Consider the following 24,866-nt stretch of genomic DNA (forward strand, 5'->3'; position numbering starts at 1 on the left):
TGCATTCGTGCATTCCCGAGGAATTCATACAACCTATTGCTTTGACCTAGATCTGAGCATGTCTTGAATCATCGTGCACAGGTCGTTACAGCTGTTAGTATCTAGGTCGGTGTATATCCTTGATGGTGTTGGTAACACTTCGACATAAGGACCATTTGTGGCGCAGCTGTGTGGTATGGAAACCAGAATACAACAGACACTAGTATTTCGCACATTGCTGATATACTGTCACCGTGAAAGGTGAATTGTAAACTAGAAAACCACGAAAGACTTCGCTACGTGCGAACACTACAAGGCATATAACAAAGGAAAGTTGATCTGGAAAGAGACAAGGCACAGTGTGTGAGTATACTGACCTTTGTATACGTGTACGTTGGTTTTGATTTGTGTACGTCGGTTTTCAATTTTAGATTGAAATCCGGAATGGAATTGTTTTTAACAGACGAAGCGGGTGTAAGTACACTTGGTTACCACAGGCTGTTTATTACTGAACTTGGGCTCCGTCCTATTTGATATTTCGCTTTACGTGATACACAGCAGTATCAACACTGCACGCTCTGGGACATGATCAAATGCTCACCACAAGAGAATTGTTGAGATAGGTATACATGTATTAATATTGACATTAGGGGGTTTCAGTACTAGATTATTAACTAGGTAGGTAAGTCTCACACACAAATGTATGTATGCAAGACTTATGCCATTTCTGTTTTGATAACTTCATACACACAAACACACACACACACACATCCTCATCCCATGTCCAAGTGGGCAGATGATTTATCGGGTATTTGATTAACAAAGCGTTTCGTGCAATTATGACCAGTGTGCCCACAAAACAGTGTAGTGGAAATATGGCAATGCACGGTGTACTAGGCCAAGAGTTGTCTTCGCTTTGGGATCTGATAATGACAACCAAAAAGACAGTTTTCTGTCCATCGTGTATAAAGAATGTAAATAAAATCTATGTAAATACTACGGAGAGGGTGTTTTTAGTTGTCTAACTTGTACCCAGTTCTTTTCTCAAGAATAAAATATGTTTAAAACTAACAATAGAAACTTTCTACTGTAGGTAGTGATATCAAAATTGATATATATAACGTATTAAAACAAAGATATTTGGTAATTCATTAAGCACTATCATATATTATTATATACTTTGAGAGCTAGGAAGGCATTCTCTACACATACGTCATATATGTACACTGTCACAAAATATTGATTACAAGTTGGATATATGCCTACCACAAAATACCTAACGGCCTGCGATTTGATGTTATCACGGTTCGATGAAATAGGTAGATCTACATGGGCAACAAGTTTGAAATATTTATTAACTAACTTAGGTTTTGGTTTAGTATGGCGTGAACAAGGAGGTGGATATGTACCCACTTTGTCAATATGTGCAATGAAAGGTAGTAAACCTAACAATTATTGACCATTGAGCAAGCTCAGATGTGCTAATCACAAAATGGGTATGGTAAGGGGATGATGGCAAGGATTTGCTGGAGAAGAAAAGAAAATTAAATTGTTTTCATTACCGTAAAGCCTCAGCTGCGCATGATGAGGTGATTACATCCTGTCAACTGTATAGCCAGAAACACGCCTTTTCCATATTATGTACAAGCAATGTATGTCATGTTGACAAGTTTGTTTAAGTACCGTAGCATTTCAGAATCCTTGCTGTGTATAAACTGAAATGTACAGATGCCACGGAAGTATAAATTAACAGTTACAGGAAAACAACTATTTGTCACTGATACTAATACCTTTAATAAAGTAAATCATGCTGTTATGGAATCAGGTAATATATTTATTATCTTGCTTGAGACCATTTTCTGAGGGATAAATACAGTAAGATACATTCATTCATTCATTCATTCATTTATTTGTGTGTTTATTTATTCAACTATCATAGACAGTAAACTCATTTTCTCAAAAAATGCCGAGGCTATATACAAGAAATGTCCACAACGGATGTATTTTATGACAAGGCTCAGATCTTCTAGCATTGACTGTACCATTTTGAATGTTTTCTATAACTGTTGTATCCAATCTATTTTATATTGTACTGTTTTCTGTTTAGTGTTGGTTCGGTGCCCTTTGTCTCCAAAACAAAAACAACCTGCAAAAGTTGTAACCACCTGTTCAAAAATTATCGGCATGAATTTTAACCCCCTTTGTTTTATATATATATAATATATATATATATATATATATAGTGTGTGTGTGTGTGTGTGTGAGAGAGAGAGTGTGTGTGTGTGAGTGTGAGAGAGAGAATCGTGTTTTAAAAAATGCTCCGACCCGTCTCATCATTTACATTCTTGTTTTAAACTTTTACCGTCTGGACGTAGATTCCTCGTCCCTAAAGTTCGCACAAAAATGTCCCAAACATTTTTATACCTGATGAAATACCAGTATTTTCACCTGATGAAGGAGTAAGCATTCACTCCGAAACATGGTGTTATTCACAATAAAGAAGTTGACATCCATAAATCTTGCTTTTCTTATGCATTCCACTTCTAACTGCCCTTCAAAGATTTAATCTTTTATACCTGTAAGCATTAAACATTTAAATGAATGTTAGACCTAGCCACAATTGTATATGCATTTGTCTACTTGTCAATTACAGTATACACTGGTTATCCTTCTCAGCCTGTGTATGTGTGTGTCTAAGGTGATCGTGTTTCTGTGTTTAATGTTGTATGTCTCACTGTTGTAAAAACGAATTTCTTTGTCGGGCAATAAAGTATAAGTATTATTTAAGGGAGGTAATCTATACCCTATTAGAAGATTGTGTATGATGTTCGAATTGATTGCACCGCTCTGATTACATTTGGATTGTCCTGTACTTACACTGTGTTCTGACAAGAATTATGACTTGACCAAATGTATCATTCATGGACTGTATGCTGAATATATTCGAAATGAACAACTGCTAAACGTACCTGCGATTGTACGATTCCGACTACAGTGGAATCTGTCAAATCCGGACTCTGTGCAATCCAGTTTTCTAAATAATCCAGACTACTCTTTGAGTCCCGGCAAAATTGTTCTTAATTTATCATTAAACCGTTCTTAATAATCCTGACTCTCTCAATTACGGATTACAGACTAACATATCAGACAGACAGACAGACAGTTTTATTCAGTAAAAGGGCACTGGCCCATAATACAGTCAAATGCGTGATCACAAAACACATGAATGGTACACAATGATTTATAAAAGTGTTCTGCTCTTAATTCTAATTTGTACATTATATAAGAATAAAGAAACATTCTTAATCATATCGACATTTGCAGATTGCATAATATGGATAAAGTTGTTTATCGTCGGCGGCTTACTTAAATATTTCCCAATATATTTCCCTCGAATATCAGAGAAACATTCACAAATATACAAAATATGCCACTCATCTTCAACAACATTAATACCTTTAGATTTACAAAATAAACAAAATCTTTCATTAGAAGCAATATTTTCATATCTCCCAGTCTTTACTGCTAGATTAATGTTTCCGCATCTAAATTTTGAAAGGGCAGATCTCAAATTTAAATAAATATTACAATTTAAATATTTTTCTACATCTAACAGAGTCTTATACTGACAATAATAAACAGTTTTTATGTGAATTTTTAATGGAAGAATACCAGGCAGGATTGCTTTAAATTATCGGTCAGTCTTTGTTTAAAAAGAAACATAAAATACTTGACATTACCAATATCCTGACTGACCCATGCATAGCCAAAACCATAAGTATATAAAATACATATAAAAATGTATAATATAATATAAAATGTTTAGCATTAGTTACCCAAGTTACACGTCCAACATCATCTAATGATTTCGGCATTTTGTAACAGTGTTTTGGGAGTCTGTGTGGGGGTAAGTACAATAAATGACACCAATATTTGACAACCTTAGTCATATATACAATTTGTAAAGGGAGTCTACCACATTCTCCAAGTACCACATTATTACAAGATGATTTACCAACTTTTAAGAAATACTTACAAAATTTAATTTGTACAGACTCTATGAGTTTACAATAACTGGTGCCCCAAACTTCAGCTCCATAACATAATATAGGTGAGATCATACAATCAAATATTTTAAACAAATCTTTACAATTGACACCACCCATTTTTCTTTAGAAGTTATTTACAGAAAATAATGCCTTATTGGCCTTAGAAACAAGACATGTCTGTGCTTTACTCCATACAAGTTTTAATGTAAATACAAGTCCTAAATATTTATAAAAGGATACACATTCAATTTGTTTACCATTGTAATACCATTTTTCATAATCTCTTAGAGGGCCACCATTTCTAAAAACAAGAATCTTAGTCTTTTTAAGATTTACTGACATACCAGTGAGTTACAGACTAACATATCAGTCCCGACAATCAACTTGCTTTGAGAACAATGCTTTGTGATGCGGACGTAGTTGACAAATATATCCGTCCCAACAATCAACTTGCTATGAGAACAAGGCTTAGTAATCCGGTCGCAGCTGACTTAAATATCAGTCCGTTGTTCAAATAAACATCTCTGTTACTTCACGATGGTTTCGTTATTGTTATGTCATTATCATATTGTACATGTATCTTGTATATACACTGGTGAACCCCCATCATTCCCCCATATGCTTGAAAACGGTATAAAGTATATACCGAAATGACCCAATTGTCAAAATAAAGAAGGGTTTTTTAAACATTTTTATTTCAGTACACCAGGATTACGTAGTTGTACAGTAGCATACAAAGCAAACTTTGTATAAGGCTACATGTTCGTACAGTAGCATTTAAAGCAATCGTTGTATATGGTTACCTGTTCGTACAGTAACATATAAAGCAATCATTGTACATAGTTTTATGTTCGTACAGTAACATATAAAGCAATACTTATATATGGTTACATGTTCGTACAGTAACATATACAGCAATCATTGTATACGGTTACATGTTCGTACAGTAGCATATAAAACAAACATTGTATATGCTTACATGTTCGTTCAGTAACATAGACAGCAAACAGTGTATATGGTTACCTGTTCGTACAGTAACATATTCAACAAACATTGTATATGGTTACCTGTTCGTACAGTAACATATACAGTAAACATTGTATATGGTTACCTGTTCGTACAGTAACATATTAAACAAACATTGTATATGGTTACCTGTTCGTACAGTAACATATACAGTAAACATTCTATATGGTTACCTGTTCTTACAGTAACATATTAAACAATCGTTGTATATGGTTACCTGTTCGTACAGTAACATATAAACGAATCATTGTATATGGTTACATGTTGGTACTGTAATATATATAGCAATCATTGTATATGGTTACATGTTCGTACAGTAGCATATAAAAAAAACATTGTATATGCTTACCTGTTCGCACAGTAGCATTTAAAACAAACATTGTAGATTGTTTCCTGTTCTTACAGTAACATATATAGCAATCATTGTATTTGGTTACATGTTCGTACAGTAACATATAAAACAAACATTGTATATGGTTACCCGTTTGTACAGTAATATATAAAGCAATCATTGTATATGGTTACCTGTTCGTATAGTAGCATATAAAACAAACATTGTACATGATTACATGTTCGTACAGTAGCATATAAAACAAACATTGTATATTTTTATGTTTCATTAAACAAACATTGTATAAGGTTACATGTTCGTACAGTAACATACAATTTCAATCAGTTCATACCGGATACTATACTGTTGTGCCATTACATGGTACATATATGGTACTATATAGGTACAAAGAGCCACATTGCAAAAGGTATCACCCATGACAAGTAATGGTGACAGATATATCAACGGTTACAAAAGATAATACAGTAGTGGTTATCTGATGAATTTATGGTACTTTTCAAACGCAGGAGATAAAGATCACATTGTAGCAAATATCTCATAAGATAAGCAGTGGCAGTTGATGTACCAAATTTTATCAAATGATAATGCAACAGTATTGTTACACAATACATGGTACAGAAGTTGTACTGTAGCAGGTTCATGTTGTAATAATACTAATAATGATCATATTAGTGAGAATAATACTTGAATATGACTTAAGTCAGACAGCGATGTACTAAAATATGGAGTGCCACAAGGCTCAGTTTTAGGACCGATACTGTACACTATGTACACCAAACCTCCAGGACAATTGATCTCTGATCATCGCATTGGACGGCATTTTTATGCTGATGACTCCCAATTGATGGATAGCTTTAAACCGAGTCCAGGCAGTCAGAAGGAGGCCAAGGATAGCATTGAGTCATGTCTCAATGAGGTCAAGTCCTGGAAGACAAACAACAAACTGGTCTTAAACGATAGTAAAACAGAAGCCATCATTATTGCTCCACGTCAAAGACAGAGGAAGTGTCAGCTTTCATCCACTTCCTTGGTGATTATTTGGACTCAAATCCATCAATGAAAAGTCATATTAACCACTTGTGCAAAACATGCAGCTTCCATCTCCGAAATATTGGTTCCATACGCAACATCTTAACTATGGAAGCAACGGTCACCCTCGTTCGACCTCTAGTTCTATCACGCTTGGACTACTGTAATAGTTTACTATTTGGTATCTCTGATGAACAATTACAACGCCTCCAGAAAATACAGACCAGGCTGCTAGCCGTATATAAACTGGTGAACCCAATCATCCCCCATATGCTTAAAAACGGTATAAGAACCTATACCGAAACGACGCCATTGTCAAAATATAGAATTGATCATCCATAAAGTTTTGTCATCTCCACAATGGTTAATGACTGAAAACATTGCATTACGTGCAAATTTACAGAGGCAGAAGCAATTCATGTTAACAGACTTTTTCCAATGAAAGTATGAATAAAATATTGAGTATAAATAAAGTATAAGTTGATGGTTGTCCTTAACAAAGGGAGGTAACTCACCGTGGCAGTGAACTCGTGTATGTGTATTTGTAGGCTACAAATTTTTACAGTTTTTTCTACTTATGTATCGCATACACGCTGGTTAGTTAGTATAGGTTTTTGAAACGCAAAGTAGTGCAGATGACTATCACCTACATTATTTTTTGTGACAACAAATAATGTTCAGAAATTGTGACCTATAGGACAAAGGGTCATTGCTTGCTCGCTATTATATAGGTGTTAGAGACTGTTTTCTCATTTCTATTTCAAACGTTATATCTATTTTGTTTTGTATTTTCTGATTTATCAATATATTAGGCATATCCGTAGAATATAGTGAACGTCCATAATATGAATTACCCAAGACGTTATATACAAGACGAGGCGATACGGGTTAGAATTGGTCTTCAGCAAAACATGCTTGTCGTAACGGGCGATTAACGGGATCGGGTGGTCAGACTCACTGACCTGGTTGACTTAGCAGATCGATACAGACCCGACCGCCTTTCATATAGCTGAAAAATTGCATTAAAATAAACTTCTGTTGCATTCTATTTACTTTGCAAATTATATTTCAGGACAATACACAAGATGTCTTCATCGAAGGACAGTGGTCCACGAGAAAGTAAGTAAGCATATATTAACAAGCTTGGTGTCCTTTCTTTGATATACTATCAATCCATGTTTTGTACATTGAAATACAACTGTGCGAACGTCCCTTATTGAATAATGCCAAAAGACCGCCTCCGTGATGTAGTGGTTAGAGCGTCCGTCAGGAGAGCGGAAGGTCGCGGGTTCGATCTCCGACCGCGTCATACGAAAAGACGTTAAAATATGGTACTTGTTGGTCCCTGCCTGGCGCTCGGCAGTAATGGGTACATCAAGGACTGGTCGGCTCGGAGTCAGTATAATGTGTCTGCGTGGGGTATTCATGCTTCACTGCGGCATGGTATCTCAGTGGGCTAGCACTATAAAACCAGCTTCAGTCTAGGCTAGTACAAGCAGCCGCACATACATATACACACACATGCACGTCGTCATATGAGCGAAATATTCTCAAGCACGATGTTAAACCAAAATTCACCTCACCTCACCTCAACAATGCCAAAATATAAAATATACAGGCATATCGAATCAGAAATATATGTTTATCATAATACTTTCAGGTTTGCTTTTCACTGAGATGTTTGGTTTGTTTTGTTTTGTAAATAAGGTGGAACTAACATCAGTTTGAACGTAGCTGGAGTACAAGGTGGTTCTGTTGGACAGTCTGCTGTCACTGGGTGCACATTTGGACCTCACACTATCGGTCAGTTGAACATATGTTTGGCTATATTTATATATGTAAAAGATCACTGTCATTTACTGGTATCCATTAAAACTATACTAGATGTTCTCCACACAATATTAGTATTGCTATGCTTTCAGTCAACCGCTTTGAAAATGTAACTGTCAACCCGAACGACCTAAAGGTGGATTCACTTCAAGGTAATGACACAAGTAAATCTTATAGTTTGAATATCAATGTGGTTTGCATGTTGTTTAGCGCCGCACCCAGCAATATTCCAGCGATATGAAAGCGGTCTATAAATAATTCATCAGGTGATCGGCATCTTGAGCATCGGAAATGGGATGCGATGACATGCTTCAACCAAGTCAGCTTGCCTGTCCACCTGAAACTCAATGTGCAGCTTTACTTTATCTGACAACTTTGAGTGGTACAAAATGCACATTAATGGTATTGTTTTGATTCGCATACGTACAGAGCAGCGCAACTGAGATATTATTAATCGTTTTGTCTGCTCACATAATATTGTCAAACATGTGCACAACTTCTTCTGCTCAGTGACAAATTGGGCCAATCCTTAGAATGGGATATAAACACACTCAATATATAATTTGGATTTATATTATTTCTACACTATGAATGTGGTTCATAAATAGTCAAAATAAATATCCCCTTTAACTGGTTAAGTACTTTAAGTGTTTTGTACTCCGTTTCAGGATGCACAGAAAGAGAAATCACCAACAAAACGCACCACTGCATCAAGACGCGGGCACTCACTAAAGTCGTGGAAAAATGCCAAGGAAACAGAAAATGTGTGACTATCACTGGCCTCCCAGGGGATGGAAAGACAACTTTAGCCTACATGGCACTGAGAGAACTTAAAAAACAAGCTAAAGTATTTGCAGTGCATACCAAAAGTGACTATTTCTCCATTACTGCTGCTGGGATTTCTCAGGATATTTACATCCTGATAGATGATATTTTCGGATTGTCTGTGTTTGAGAAGAAGAGGCTGCAGAAGTGGAGAGACGTTCTGGAAGATGTCTTGACTGACCGAAGATCAGACAGGATCCATTCGGATTTTAGATGCATCAAACTTCTTCTCGTTTGCAGAATAAATGTGATGAACGAGGCTCAAAACTTCTTAGATAAATTTGAGACCCTGGTGAATTGTGAAGACAGCCTAATTGATCTAAGTTCTCCGTCTTACAAACTGTCCTTTGAAGAAAAAGTACAGATCTTTGAAGTTTACAGTCAAAAAAGGATTGATGAAGAAACAAGGGACGTAGTCTGTTCTTTGTCCACTTCACATGGTTTCCCGAACTGCTGCGAAATGTTTTTCAGCATGATGAAGCAATTCAATTGGAAAGCGACAGAGTTTTTTAGGAATCCAGTTAGCTTTTTGATGGAATCTACAAAAGCACTCATTGCTCAAAAAGCTTCATACAAGCTGTTATTTGAGGAACTAATCCAAATGGGTGGAGAGCTGGACCTTAGTACAATTCGTCAAAAGAGGCCACTTTTGACAGACGAAGACAGGAGGGAGGCAATTAATGAACTGAAAGGAAGTTTCATTGAAGAACAACGTAACATTGTAGTTTTCAAGTATCCAACCATACTTGCCCGTGTTACCACTCTGCTGGATAAGCTGAGAACATAAGACTAGCAAACAAAATACTGAACTTTACACTTTGCTTGGTAATGATATAGGCAGAGCAAAGTGTACAGACTTATGCTAGGCAACCTAGAGTAGCTACTATTGTATGTTCAAGTTCCACTTTAACGCCAGAGGCTAAGGTCATGTTGTTAGCTCTACACCGTATTGAACGCTCCAAGGAAGGCAGGTTTAAAATATTTTCAGATAGTTTGCAGGCGATTAACAATCGCAGTACTGACCATCACTGAATGTTCATGTAAATTCACTGAAATGCCATGTAAATGTGCCCGTGGCTGGCATGGACATCCCTTTTTGTTGGCTGCCAAATCGCGTTGGAATCTTGGGAAACTCAAAGGCAGATTCGGCAGCTAAATCTGCTCTTGAGAAGTCAATGTCAAGCATTAGTAAGTGAGTTTAGTTTTACGCCGCACTCAGCAATATTCCAGCTATATGGTGGCGGCCTGTAAATAATCGAGTCTGGACCAGCATGAGTTACTGAAGATCAATTCTAACTCGGATCTTCACTGGGTTATGTCAAGCAGTAATTTCCGTACACTGACCTAGATCCTGCGATTTCCCAATATGTCAAATACCCATGAAGATCCGGGTTAGAACTTGTCTTCTTTAACCCATGCTTGTCGTAAGAGGCGACAAACGGGATCTGTGGTCAGGCTCACTGACTGGGTTGACACATGTCATTGTATCCCAAATGTATTTTCCCCCTGTCTGAAGCATATCTTATTTTAAATCCCAGACTCAAAAGGTCAAAAGGATCTGCAATAACATTTCAAAACAAACTTTTCTCAGGGACTGGGGTGGGTGTGTTGGATGGAATTGTATCATATTTTGCTTACAAATAATATTCCTGATACATTATACATGTACTTTAAAAATTCGCCTACCTCAGTTGATAAATAACAGGAAACCAACTACCCGTACAGTACCTTTTCAACAACCGGTTCAGTTGATTTGTTTTACATGAGCAAATACCATCGATGCGTACAGTTATTGTTTTCGTAAATATCTCTGTATGTTTTGACAGAAGCTAAAATCTTGACACAGCGGCTACATAACCTCATTTAGCCTAAAAATGCACAATGCGTGAAATGAATTATTCAATTGATTATGTTGTAAAGACGTCGACAGTGGTCGATTTCTCGGCTTTTCCGATTCGCGCCGACAGACGTGTCAAGAAATGCTTCAGATGTAAGCAAAATATAATGTGTCATGACCAAATGATATAGGGGTTATAATCCATGACCATTCAGCTTATAAGACAAGTCGATTTCATAAACATTTACTTCTTGGAAATATCAAAATCTTATAAAGTTTGGGACTCATGCTCTACCGGGGTCGACTGTCTATCGAGGAAAGAAGAAACCTACAAGAAGTACTTATTAGGTAAACATCAGTTTCCTTTCAAATTTATATTCAATTAAAACACCTGGCTTATTCTTTTCCATTCGTTAGGAAATTATCTGTTTCTAACAGTTCAATCATATGAATCTGTGAGGTAAACACATTTGTAACAATTTAATTTCTTAACACGGTATGATAATATGAATGAGAAAAGCTGAGAGCCAATTAATCAAGGTATTTTAGGCTTTGGGGTTGTTTAGTATAGTATATGTTTATATAGAAATTAGTATTAATCTAATCCTCTTTACATAAATCTAAAATGCTCGACCTGATGCGATAAACAAAAGCCAAAACCGCAGCTTCATCTGTGCCATATTTCCGGTGTCTTCCCGGGAAGACGACCTACTTTGTGATTTCAGTCAAATTTTCTTTGAAGTGCACCGCATGTTGAAATAAGGGCTTAAAGTTGTGGTTAGGTTAAAACGTCGAACTCGACTGCGGAAAGAACTCAAAAGTAAGAAAAATTTGTAGTACCAATGACATTGATTACTTTATTGATTTTTTTTATTGGAAGTTCCAGTGTGTTGTTATCTAAGGAATTGATTTGACATTGAATACTTGTGATTGGAAGTACAAGTGAGCTTTAGTCCAAGGATATTTGACATTGATTATTTTTTTATTGGAAGTACCAGTGAGTTATTAATTATATAATTGATTTGACGTTGATTATTTGTAATTGGAAGTACCAGTCACTTAACTCATACACTAGGTATAAATGCTCCAGTACCGTCCCTGTACAACGAGGGAGTGAAAACCTTCCCACCCATGCCAAAGTTCCGGAGAGACATCACCATCCCCGACGACTTCCAAAGAACAGATGCCGGAGAGCAGTTTGTTTTCAACAATGATTGAGAGATGATAAAATACTTGAACTCAGCACATCAGTCAACCTGCGTCGACTATGTGAAGCCGAGACCATCTATGCTGACGGAACCTTCTACCGGGCAGAGCCAACCACCAAAAAGGAGGAAATATGTCGACATAGGCCGCAAGTTGATGTGTCTGCAACACCGACTCCAGCTAGACGGATGCCATCGACGTCTTCCACTACGCTGACGCCGCCTCACATCTGTGGAAGCTGTCCTGAATTTTATATTATGTTTGTCATTTAACTAAATTTCTCGATAGGCATGTATTGCATATGTTTCTATGTTGTTTATGTATTTTTGAAATTTATTAAATGTGACATGTAAATTTATATTTTCCTAAAAAATCAGTATTTCTGCACAATTATAGAAAAAACATGTATATAAAATTGTATATAATGGCAATGACGACGATGTAATAAACTTCTGGAATATTTCGTTTTGTGTACTTTTCCATTTACGTATTTACTCCTGCCATGATGCTTGTAATCACAAGAAACATTTTTTGTTCTCCAACTTCGACCACAGCGATAGAAAACGATTACATTATAGATTCGGCCGAAATCTTAGCACTGGTTTATGTTGAATTCTTCAATTTGGTACTTACAACAGGTTCTTTGCCCGAAATGTTGCTTAATGGCATCATTAAGCCTATATATAAAATAAAGGCGATACCAAAGACCCAAGCAATTATAGACCTAGCACAATTCTAAGCTGCTTAGGGAAACTGTTCACACGAATACTTAATACGCGACTTTCAAACTTTCTTGACAAAAACGCGATTTTATCCAGGTTGGATTTCGTAAACATTTCATGACGGCCAACAACGTATTTGTTCTCCATCTACTTACGCAGTTCCTAAAGTTATCGAAAAGAAAGTTGTACTGTGCTTTCATTGATTTCTCCAAGGCTTTTGATACAGTTTGGAGAGTAGGATTATGGTCAAAAATGCAGAAAAATTGTATTAAAGGTAAAATCCTTACATTAATAATGAACATGTATAAAGACATCAAATCTCAAGTTCAGGTAAATAATACTTATTCAGATTACTTCCCATGCCTCACCGGAGTAAGACAAGGCGAGAACCTTTTTTCGCTGCTGTTCTCTATATTCTTAAATGATTTAGAATCATAAAGGTTGTGCAGGGGGAATTGTCGATAACAAGTGCCCAGATAACTCCGATGTCATTATGTGGATACAATTCATTGTATTACTTTATGCTGACGACACATTGGACCCTCAAATCAATTGTAAAGATTATCCCTGGCTCAATTCCATCAGGCGTATCCTAAAATATCTTGGACTAAGTATTGTTCTAAACAATCCACTTGGGTATTCCACTCCATGGTTAGTCTCAAATGTTGAACGAATCCTTAAAGGTCAGTTTATTCAAAATTGGAGAGAAAATATCATGGCAAGCCCAAAAGGTATCTATTATCGATGGTACAAACACTCCCCAGATTTTGAAATATATCTTCTCCTTCCCAAAGCTATGTCACAGCAACTTTTGATGTTCCGAACATCAAACCATAATCTACTGGTTGAGACTGGCCGCTGGAGTGGAGTACCCAGCGAAGAGCGACTTTGCCCTCTCTGCAGCTCGTAGCAGTTGCAGATGAGTTCCATTATCTTTTTAAATGTGCAGCCTTCATTTCGGAATGATCAATTATTATCCAAATCAATTTCTACAATGGCCGAATCTCTCAAAAATGGCGAACCTTTTCAATTCCAAAAGAACAATCACTTTACGTAACTTAGCAAAATATATAAAGAATTGTTTCCAAAAGGTTCCAAATAAAATCTAATTTGTAACATTTACGCTTTTACAATTAGTTATGATATATATTTGTACATGTATATGTATTATAAACTCCGATGTACATCCATGCCATCTTGGCATATATTATATTCATTTGTATTTAATTGTCTCATGTACCACCGCTGGTGGGTTTTTGAGAATAAAGATGAGATGAGATAATCCTTGCACGCATCACTTGCTGTGGATTTACGAGTCGCCTTCCTGGGAATAAACCATATTTTCAACTTACATTTAGCAACACCAGTTGGTTTGACTTTGTACATCATTTCAAATGTTGACAGATGTTGGGAACAGTACACGAGCGTGCTTGTTTAGGTGGAATGTGTGAATTCCTTTTTGACTGACTGACTGACTGAGTTTGGTTTTTCGCCGCTTTTAGCAATATTCCAGCAACATCACGGCGGGGGACACCAGAAATGGGCTTCACACATTGTGCCCATGTGGGGATTCGAACCCGGGTCTTCGGCGTTACGAGCCAACGCTTTAACCATTAGGCTACCCCACCACCCCAATTCCTTTTTGATAGCTAACTGACGTAATGTGTTGTACATATGCTTGCATTTGTTCTAAAAGAACTGTAGAATGCCTCAGGATAAGCGTTTGAATATACTTATTTGCAATGGACACATTTTAACTTATATTATGTAGAGATGGCTTTTACATTGTAAGCCATTAAGGTAAAACTATACAATACTTCATTCTTCATTCATTCAACTTGTTTTGCCTACGTGTATTGTCCAAATTTGATAAATGTCATAACCAGCGTACATAAGACAGGCTATATTGTTCTCTATTCCTATTTTCAGTAAATGAAATCGTGTGTATAAGAACCCCCAGCAACGACAGGGATAAAGAATCACTTCAAGGTAAGACCAACGAATCTATCAAGAAATGTGGAGAATCGTGTTTACGGGAAACAGACAAGCAGGTCAATACTGTCTTATTCATGTCAACCAACAGATCCCGTCAAAATAATGGTTTTATTACCATTTCTCAAGCCAATCCGTACAGGAATGAAATCTACTTGTAAATATCCTATTCGCTTATTCACATTCGTTATGTAAAAACAGTTCATTTGTCAATTTCTATAAATTTAAAAGATACTTGAAAAACGATATTAGTGGAACGCTTTTTGCACTCAACAACTTTAAAAACTAGTTTAAAATTATGTTTCAGCCCGCACGTTATATGAAATAACCAACAAAACACATCATTGCGTGAAGACGCGGTCTCTGACTAAAGTTCTCCGAAAATGCCAAAGAAACCAGAAATGTGTGACTATTACTGGAGCCCCTGGTGATGGTAAGACAACTTTGGCCTACATGACACTGAGAGGACTTCAACACAATTTTGACGTCTTTGCAATAAAATCTGTCAAGGAATATTACACCATCACCTCTGTTAAAAGTCCCAAAGATACCTACATCATGATAAATGATGTTTTCGGGATGTGTGTTTTTCAGAAGGACAGTTTTGAAAAATGGAGACCTGTTTTGGAAGATGTCATGTTTGATAAGTCACCAAAAAGGCACAATCCAAACGTACGGCACATCAGGCTTCTTCTTGTTAGCAGATTCAATGTACTTCAAGAAGGAAAAGATTACTTGCATAAATTTGAGGCACGAGTGATTGCTGAAGAGTGTCTTTTTGATCTAAATTCCACAAAGCACAAACTTTCCTTTGATGAAAAGGTACAGATCTTTGATGTTTACAACACACAACAACTGATTGATGAGGATACAAGGGACACAGTATGTAAGTTATCATCCTTGCATGGATTTCCAAACTGCTGCTCAATGTTTTTCAATATAAATCAAATGTCGTGCGACCCGACACAGTTTTTCAAACATCCAATTGGGGTCTTGATGGGAACTACAAAAGAACTCATTGCTGAAAACGATTCATATAAGAAGTTATTTAAGGAGATCATTCAAATGGATGGAGAGCTGGACCTTAGCACAATTCGTCAAAGAAGGCCACTTTTGACAGATGAAGAGAGGAAGGGGGCAATGAATAACCTGAAAGGAAGTTTCATTGAAGAGCAATATGAGAGTGTTGTCTTTAAGCATCCCTCGATATTTGAAACTGTTTCCTTGGCTATAGGGACAAGGGATCCCCTCTTTGTCATAGAACGTTGTAGCATGACATTTTGGATTCATCATGTGAGATTAAAGCCTTCTTGTGCTAAACATGTCGTCGATACCAAGCAATCCATAGTACAGATTGGAAGAGAATACATTAAAGACATCACACAACGAGTTGCAAAGGAACTGATGAGAGGAAACTTGAGGAAAACACTTAGGCATGATATATTCAATGATGCTGACTTTGTTAAAGGCATTTTTCAGTTCATAAAAGACCGTTACAACTGGGAAGAACTGTTATTCTCCCACCATGGAAAGAACCTGCCATCACACCTTGAAGAGAATCCTCCACCAACGTCTCTTCAAAAAGCACATTTGGGCGGGGGCTCTGAAACACTGATTGACAAAAGATCCTTCTTGTTCCTCTGCACCAGTAGTACATCCAAGCATCTGCTGAGCCTCATCCATAAAGCATTTCCTCTCCCCAAATTTGCGGTTGAGAATTTATTATTTGGGGCATGCCAGAACAATGCAACGAGTTGTGTTTCATTCATTTTTACTGCCTTTCCAAATGTTAATGTCAACATTGTGGCTGCAGAAGGAGATACACCTTTAATTGTTTCCTCAGTTAAAGGAAACTTCATCATTTTGGATCTCCTGATGAAGCATGGTGCAAATCCTAATGCTGCCAATCGATGGAATTTGACACCTCTTCATTATCTTTGCGCAACAGGACATTTGGATGGCGTACAGATGATGATCCCAAAGATCCAGGACATCAACAAAGCTGGTGGACATCATGATAATACAGCACTGCATGAAGCAGCCAAGCATCAGTCAGATCGAAGTCAGGCCTGTGTACAGCTGCTTATAGAAGGTAACGCTGAAATTAACCTGAAAAATAACATTGGTGCCACGCCAATGCATGAAGCTGCTAAGGCAGGTAACAGTGAGACGGTAAAATACCTTCTTGAAGCAGGGGCTTATCCTCATTCAGAAGACAACAATAAGGCAAGCCCATTGATGAGCGCTTGTCACAGTGGAAGCTTTGATATAGTTGAAGTCCTCCTGAACAAAAAAGCAGACCTAAATAAACAGGATGTGCATGGATATACCGCTCTCCACCTTGCCTCAAACTCTGGCTACAAGGATATTGTGCGCATCCTGCTGCAAAGAGGTGCACATATGAATATCTTGAACAAAGGCAAGAAAACAGCATTTCATGTTGCTTGTGAAGAAGGAAACGAGGAGATTGTTCAGATCTTTATAGAGTTTGATGTCGACATTCATCACAGGAATTATAACACATCACCTTTTCATTTGGCTTGCTATAATGGCCATGTCGATGTTGTGCGCATACTTATTGATGCAGGAGTGGACATAGAAGAAACAGACAGGTACAAAACGCCTTTGGTCATTGCTTGTGAAGCACGGCGGCTAAGCCTTCTTGAGTTCCTCATGGACAGAAATGCAAATATAAAGGTTTTAGATACAGACCTAAACACCCTCCTTCATAGGGTTGCATGGCATGTACATGGTGGCCATACAGATGTCGCAGAAATCCTTCTGAATCACGATATGGATGTCAATGCAAGAAACCGTCATGGCAGAACACCATTGTATCTTGCTTGTGAAAGCGGGCACGTTGGTTTAGCCAGATTATTTGTATCAAGAAAAGCAACTCTACAATGTGACATCAGCAATACGACTCCCTTGCATGAAGCATGTTATCCTGTTCACACCCCAATTGTTCCAGAGAGAAAACAAGATATTACCCTCATCTTGATTCAAACAGGGACCTGTGTAAATACCCAAGACAAATATGGACAGACTCCTCTGCATTATGCCTGTAACAGTGGCTACCATTTCGCAGATATACCAGATTCACAAAAATTCCTCAGGGTGCTTCACAATGCTCAGCTGCATAAGGTTATGCATCTTCTTCAACACGATGCCAACATAAACATACAGGACAATTCAGGACGCACTCCTCTCCATATAGCATGCGATCCACCAGAGCTTGCTTTCTTTTTGGGTGACCATGCTGAGTACAAGGAACGATATTACACATTGAGGGCAGAGCTCGTAAATGCTCTGATTAACAGTGGAGCCGATGCAAACATCTATGATACGAAAAACATACCAGCACTTCATGGTCATTTTGAAAGACACCTTGGCGGTATGTACACTCATTCACACGCAAATAATGCATAACCGTTAATGTTCTGGCGTATCTGGCGTCCTTGGTGTCCCTGAACATTGGTATTGAAGTCAATACACATTCCACACCTCACCTTTCATATTCATTTTAACTTGAGTTTCTGTTCTGTGGATTTGAACACTTATGTTAAGAGTAACAGTACAACAAGCAACACAATGTACCTCTGTATATTATTTCATCTTGTTCAAAACATTTGTTTTCCATGTCCTTCAATTCTACTTGTCCAGTTTGTAACTTGTTGAAAAACCTGTATGACAAACAACACTGAGGCGTTTGAATTGAAACTGGATATCTGTTATTCAAACCTGTGGTTCGGGGAGCTTGGGACAACTACGGAAAAAGACTAAGGAACTCTGCATGTCTAATTCGTAGTATACTGTTCGCCTGTGCCACCTAGAACTGTAACTGATAATGTCAGGATGTATATGTTGCCTACGGAGGACGTCATTTGTAATGTTTTTACGTGTTACCTTGAGTACCCAAGCTCTTAAAATGTAAATATTATTCGGTACCTGTTTATATCATATCACCTTACCGACTGACAGATGGTGAAACCAGAGGAAGACCTTCACTAAACCGAACAAGTCCGAAAGAAAAGATTTGATGTTTCAACAGGAATACAATCAATTTCGCTAAAAATATAACACCAATAGATCCCTCTTACAGACGGATCCAAACAATCGGTTATACATATTTGGGTTGTCAGTCAAGACGATGTCGTAATGGCCATTGTCGGTTTACCCACGAATATCTGCTTAAAACAGATAAGGTAGAACCTCCCGTGTGTATCCCTTGTGATGGAAGGCTCGTCGTCAAGCATAGTTGGCTTAACTGTATGGGCTTTGCAATTGCAAGTGACTGAGTGAGTGAGTGAGTGAATACTTAACGTCATCTTCAGTATTTCAGCCATATCGTGACGAGAGCAACTTTGACGTTGATAAGGAATACGTGTATACTATAAAACCTGTCGTCAAATACAGTAAAACAACTAGAGTATCACAGCTAGAATTAAAACTCGCATGTAAAGTTAAAACTAATAGCACTATCTGGACAATACACAATATGCAAAACAGGCTATACATCGCCAACAGCTGAAGGTATAGTGTACGAGGGCTATCAAAATGTTTTGAGCCTAAAATACTTCTGACATGTGCATGATAGAAATAACTCTATGATATTGAAGAATGATTTATATCATTCACATAAACGTAATGTTGACATGCACATGTCGCTTGTTTCCGGACACGTGACATCTAATCATATGTACCCCTATTGGAACGGCAGAAATGGAAAAGCTTGAGTACACAGCAGTCATAAAAAGTTTGGTCCTCGAGGGCCACCCGGCGAAGCACACTGAACAGCGATTGACAGCAGCCCGAGTACCCCATTTTAAAATGACAATAATACTACAATTAAAATGGTTGGTAGATCAAATGTTACTTTGAAAGTTTTGGGTCTTAGTACCCTCTCAGAAGGACGATAATTTTACAATACTTTAAGCCCCTTTGAGGAATCATCCACCCACAATCGTGGTTGCTAGTCTAATCTATCAATTACAAAATAACACATGTCTATTTACAAAACAAGTCAATAAAAATGTTCATTCATTTCGATTTCTTTTATAAACGCAATAATTAAACGAAAATTGACTTTTTAATAAGGCCCTTCATGGATAAAGCTTTGAGATATTGATCCCTTGTGATGGAAAAATCAATGCAGTCAAGTCGGACATGCTCGGCCGTGATTCTTTATCACCAGGGATACAAAATGGAGGACCCTCATCTTATAAGCAAATATTCGTGTGTATATCTTGAATGGCTAATACGACATCGTCGCATAATGACAATCTAAGTAGGCATAACCAATAGTTGATTTAATTTCGTGTAGTTAATTGATACATACCTGAGTGTCCCACTTCATCTGCATCAGATCACGGATGTACGATCTAATGATAGCTTTGGAATCAGAGTATCGAATGAGAATTGGTGTCAGAGATTTGTTGAGTACTGCCTTGGCATAAAAATCGGCCATTGTGTTCCCAGAAATTCAAACATGGCTGGGTAACCAACAGAAGACGTATTGTCGTATTGGCCAGTAGCAAGATAAATTTATGACTCCATTTTTTTAAAGGGCACATGCAACGTAAAACACAACTTTGCAGATTCTGATACCTTTCGGTATGGACTTACCGAAATAAATCGTCAAAAATGCATTTCAGCTTATAAAGTTGAAAAATAATGCGATGAAAAAACCCGCGCGAAATCGGAGTTCAAACGTTTCATTAATTTTCCCCCGACTTTTCGGGGGGAAAACTGGTTTCAACAGCTGGGCTGCGCTCATAGCACGTGCGCAGTTAAATAGGGTCGCGCAGCTTGGAAGCGGGTTGTCCGGTGATTACTCGGTGAAGGCTTTGGTGTGAGCTATTTTTCTAATGTTTTGTTGATATCTCACAGGCGCGAGCTTTTTATATGTTATGACAGTAAATTAACTGTTTATATAATTTCATTTGTCTATTTCACCACACGTTTTTCTTACCGAGTCACTTTCTCAGTTCGGTACTTGAAAGCAATGTCATTATTTAGCGTTGACAGAATTTCTAACTGTGATATGGATATGTCGCTGTCACAGACAAAACTCAATGTCTTGTTTTATTGACACCTGTGTGTCTGCCTGCCTGTCTGCTAATGACAATATTCAATACACAACTGCTATCACTGACCACATGCAATTTGAACTTAACACCAATCAGGCTATACACCATAAACAAAATGCATTGATTTATGGCCCGAGTTCGGTCTCTGTCACATTATGTAATTACACAGACAGGCAGGTGTGATACTTGAACACATGACATGTTATGATGTCTGTTGATTGTAAAATGTTATACACAAAATGAGCATGTATTTACAAAACCCAACATCTCTATATATACAAACAATGAGCCGTGAGGGCATCTGCAAATGAGTGAGTGAGTTTAGTTTTACGCCGCACTCAGCAATATTCCAGCTATATGGCGGCGGTCTGTAAATAATCGAGTCTGGACCAGACAATCCAGTGATCAACAGCATGAGCATCGATCTGCGCAATTGGGAACCGATGACATGTGTCAACCAAGTCAGCGAAACTGACCACAAGATCCCGTTAGTCGCCTCTTACGAAAAGATAGTCGCCTTTTTATGGCAAGCACATGGGTTGCTGAAGACCTATTCTACCCCGGATCCATCTGCAAATGAACCAGCCGTTACACTTGGGTCCACACCCACCCGCTCTGACTGGGTTCGGTATCCCGGCTGCTTCGTTTCTTGGGAAGTAAACCCAAGTACACAATATTGCACTTTTGATTTGCGATTGTACGCTTATAATTTTGTTTATATGTTTTTTCATAACCAGCAATGTATATTATATGTCATGAATAAGTGATAATTGTGTTTTAATTATGTTTGATTTTTGGTTGCATGTGACCTTTAATTAAAAGTGGATGTTTACTAGATATTTTCGTAATAGCATGAAGGCACGAAATATAGTTTGAAAAGATTATACATTGTTTATATTTAAGGTATTTATTAATATATTTAAGAGCTGATAGTATGGCGTTTTGCTTTGGTTGTGAAAATTAAGCTGTTATCTGGTAATCTAGAAAATATTGTTCTTGATCCAATGCCAGTGGCACAAGCAACTGCGCCACTATCCTTTGAATACATCTGAAAATAAGGATTTATATGTATTATATTTATTTCTTAGCTGATTGGCAGGATTTGTATGTGCTGTGTATTATCATGTAGTAAAACTGAAAGATGTTTAACCATGTGAACTGTCATCTTGTAATCAGTTACTTGAGTTATGTTGATTTGTACATTACTGTTTGTCTATTTGTAAATCTGGGACTGTGAGTGTGAGACCGCTTCAGCTCATTCATATTTAGATCTATGCATAGAGTGACACAAAATTCTCAATAAGGCTGTATGACAAAAGGGATGATTTCAACCTTCTAATAGTAAACTTCCTTTTCATGTCGAGCAATATTCCAACAGCTACAGCCTTTGGTGTTTACATTTCACATCTTTTGAGATTCTTTTTATCAGGATTTCAAAGAGCGTCATAGCACTCTTGCTCAGCAGTTGTTTGATCAAGGTTGCAACATTCAAGGCATTCAGTAATGCTCTCAATGAGTTTTGTGGTAGACGTGGAGGAAATTTCCAAAGTTCATGCATCAGTGACACAAATTATGTCCGACGCAGTTCCCTATTTTGACTTATACATAAGTTCCGAATTATTTGAAGTGAACAATTGACTATAATTAGCACATGTTTAATAATGATATGCGCTTTGAGCAAGATATTCATCCTGGAATAAAAGTGGACTACTTCCATTATGGTTATGAAGGGTGCCAGGTGGGTGACCTTTTCGCGAACACCTGGTATCATCACTATTTCATAGCTGTTGTAGGGGAAGGGGGAAAGACCTTGTTGGTGGGCCATTTTGATTTTATGATGTCACATAGGTGTGACCTTTGTCTGACCTAATCGACTGTTTAACCCTTAAGCCCCACCCTCCTTCGGGAGTCCCCTTTCCGGCCCAGGTGTGTGTGACCTTCAGGTTCACCTTAGTGGACTGTGACTATTATTCAATTATCTTAGGAGTGGTATCAGTTTGCCGACTCGAGTGTTCACACAGCAAAATCTTATTTCAACGTAGAATTAATATCACACTATGCATATGAGGGGAATTTAGCTGCTATTTATTAGGTCAAAAAGTTGTGAAAATATCAGAGCGCATATTAAGTATGGACTTACCGAAACAAATCATCAAAAATGCAAATTCAACTTATAAAGTTGAAAAATAACGCGATGAAAAAAACCGCGCGAAATCGGACTTCAAACGATTAACTAACTTTCCCCCAGCGCTTGTCTGTTTTATTGGCACCTATGTGTCTGCCTGCCCGTCCGCTAATGACAATATTCAATGCACAATTTCAATCACTGACCACATGCAATTTGAATTTAACACCAATCAGGCTATACACCATAAACAAAACGCATTGATTTATGGCCCGAGTTCGGTCTCTGTCACATTATGTAATTACACAGACAGGCAGATGTGATGCTTGTACACATGACATGTTATAATGTCTGTTGATTGCAAAATGTTATACTCAAAAATGAGCATGTATTTACAAAACCCAACATCTCTATATATACACACACAATGAGCCGTGAGGGCGTCTGCAAATGAACCAGCTCTGACAGCCACCCGCTCAGACTGGGTTCGGTATCCCGGCTGCTTCGTTTCTTGGGAAGTTAAACCCAAGTACAAAATATTGCACTTTTGATTTGTGTTATGTACGCTTATAATATTGTTTTTATGTTTTTTCATAACCAGCAATGTATATTATATGTCATGAAAAAGTGATGATTGTGTTTTAATTATGTTTGATTTTTTGGTTGCATGTGACCTTTAAATCCCAACTCACTTAGAGCATTGATCCAATGTCTTTAATGAAGAGTGAGGTTAAATCATAACTCACTTGGTGCATTGATCAAATCTGTTTAATAAGTGTGAAGTAATTTTTGGATTTTAATTTTGGGTTCCAGAAGTAAAATATACCTATGCTCACAAGCAAGTGTGAGAGACAATGGTAAATCTGGCATACCACCCTTTGCACATGCTACATGAAGTCGAAGGCATCATGACTGTAACATTGTTATGGTTGTGAACATATATTCTCCAAACATGTTCATGCCACATACAGAACATAACATATTTGCCAGACATTGGCGTATGTTCCTGTTGTTTCACCTCAAAACAAAGTATCCCCTACTTTTTGTACTTAGTATCATTAAATCATGCACTGGAACAATTTCGTGTTTTAGTTTCATATGTAACCATGTGCATGTGTGGGAGCAGTAGAGTTGACAAGTGAAGGAAAACAAAATATTCTCACTGGAAGATCACTGAACATCACATTACCAACATAAAAACCTGTAATAAACAAATAGAAGTGCTTTCAGCAAAAGAATGAGTGAGTTTGGTTTTACGCCACACTCAGCAATATTCCAGCTATATGGTGGCGGTCTGTAAATAATCGAGTTTGGACCAGACAATCCAGTGATCAACAGCATGAGCATCGACCTGCGTAATTGGGAACCAATGACATGTGTCAACCAAGTCAGCGAGTCTGACGACCTGATCCCTTTAGTTGCCTCTTATGACAATCATGGGTTACTGAAGATTAATTCTAACCCGGATTTTCATGGGTTTCAATTACCCTGGAAGAAGTAAGGTTGACAAGTGAAGGGAAACAAAATATTCCTACTGGAAGATCACTGAACATCACATTATCAACACAAAACAAATAGAAGTGCTTCAAACAAAAGAAGATCAATAAAGATGTAGTGCTTGTGGGAAGCTACATCTTCAGTATGACCTCAGCTACTACAACAAACCAGGAAAACAAGGTGTTATATACACATTTATTAATGTGATGTTTCAGGGGTCATTTCTTGTGACCGAGTTAACATGGCCCGCATGTTTACTGTTGCATTCCTCTCAACATCAAAATAATTCAGTGAAATTCAGATGTACC

General features: G+C 37.5%; 1 protein-coding gene across 2 annotated transcripts; it reads left to right on the forward strand.

The window, feature by feature from the left end:
- Nucleotides 1-14: 14 nt before the first annotated feature.
- LOC124253552 lies at nt 15-20,381 on the forward strand. Of its 2 annotated transcripts, none has more exons than XM_046687355.1 (5): nt 15-342; nt 7,508-7,554; nt 8,143-8,238; nt 14,785-14,844; nt 15,155-20,381. In XM_046687355.1, exons 2-5 carry the CDS (start codon nt 7,521-7,523, stop codon nt 18,274-18,276), a joined length of 3,312 nt encoding a protein of 1,103 aa, XP_046543311.1. In that variant the 5' UTR covers nt 15-342; nt 7,508-7,520; the 3' UTR covers nt 18,277-20,381. The 2 variants fall into 2 exon arrangements, with proteins under 2 accessions (XP_046543311.1, XP_046543313.1); XM_046687357.1 differs by lacking the exons at nt 14,785-14,844; nt 15,155-20,381 and adding exons at nt 8,358-8,417; nt 8,934-11,210.
- The last annotated feature ends 4,485 nt before the right edge of the window (nt 20,382-24,866 follow it).

The sequence above is a fragment of the Haliotis rubra genome, unplaced genomic scaffold (genome assembly GCF_003918875.1).
Source record: "Haliotis rubra isolate DU_JTF1 unplaced genomic scaffold, ASM391887v1 Scf544, whole genome shotgun sequence".
NCBI lineage: Eukaryota > Metazoa > Mollusca > Gastropoda > Lepetellida > Haliotidae > Haliotis > Haliotis rubra.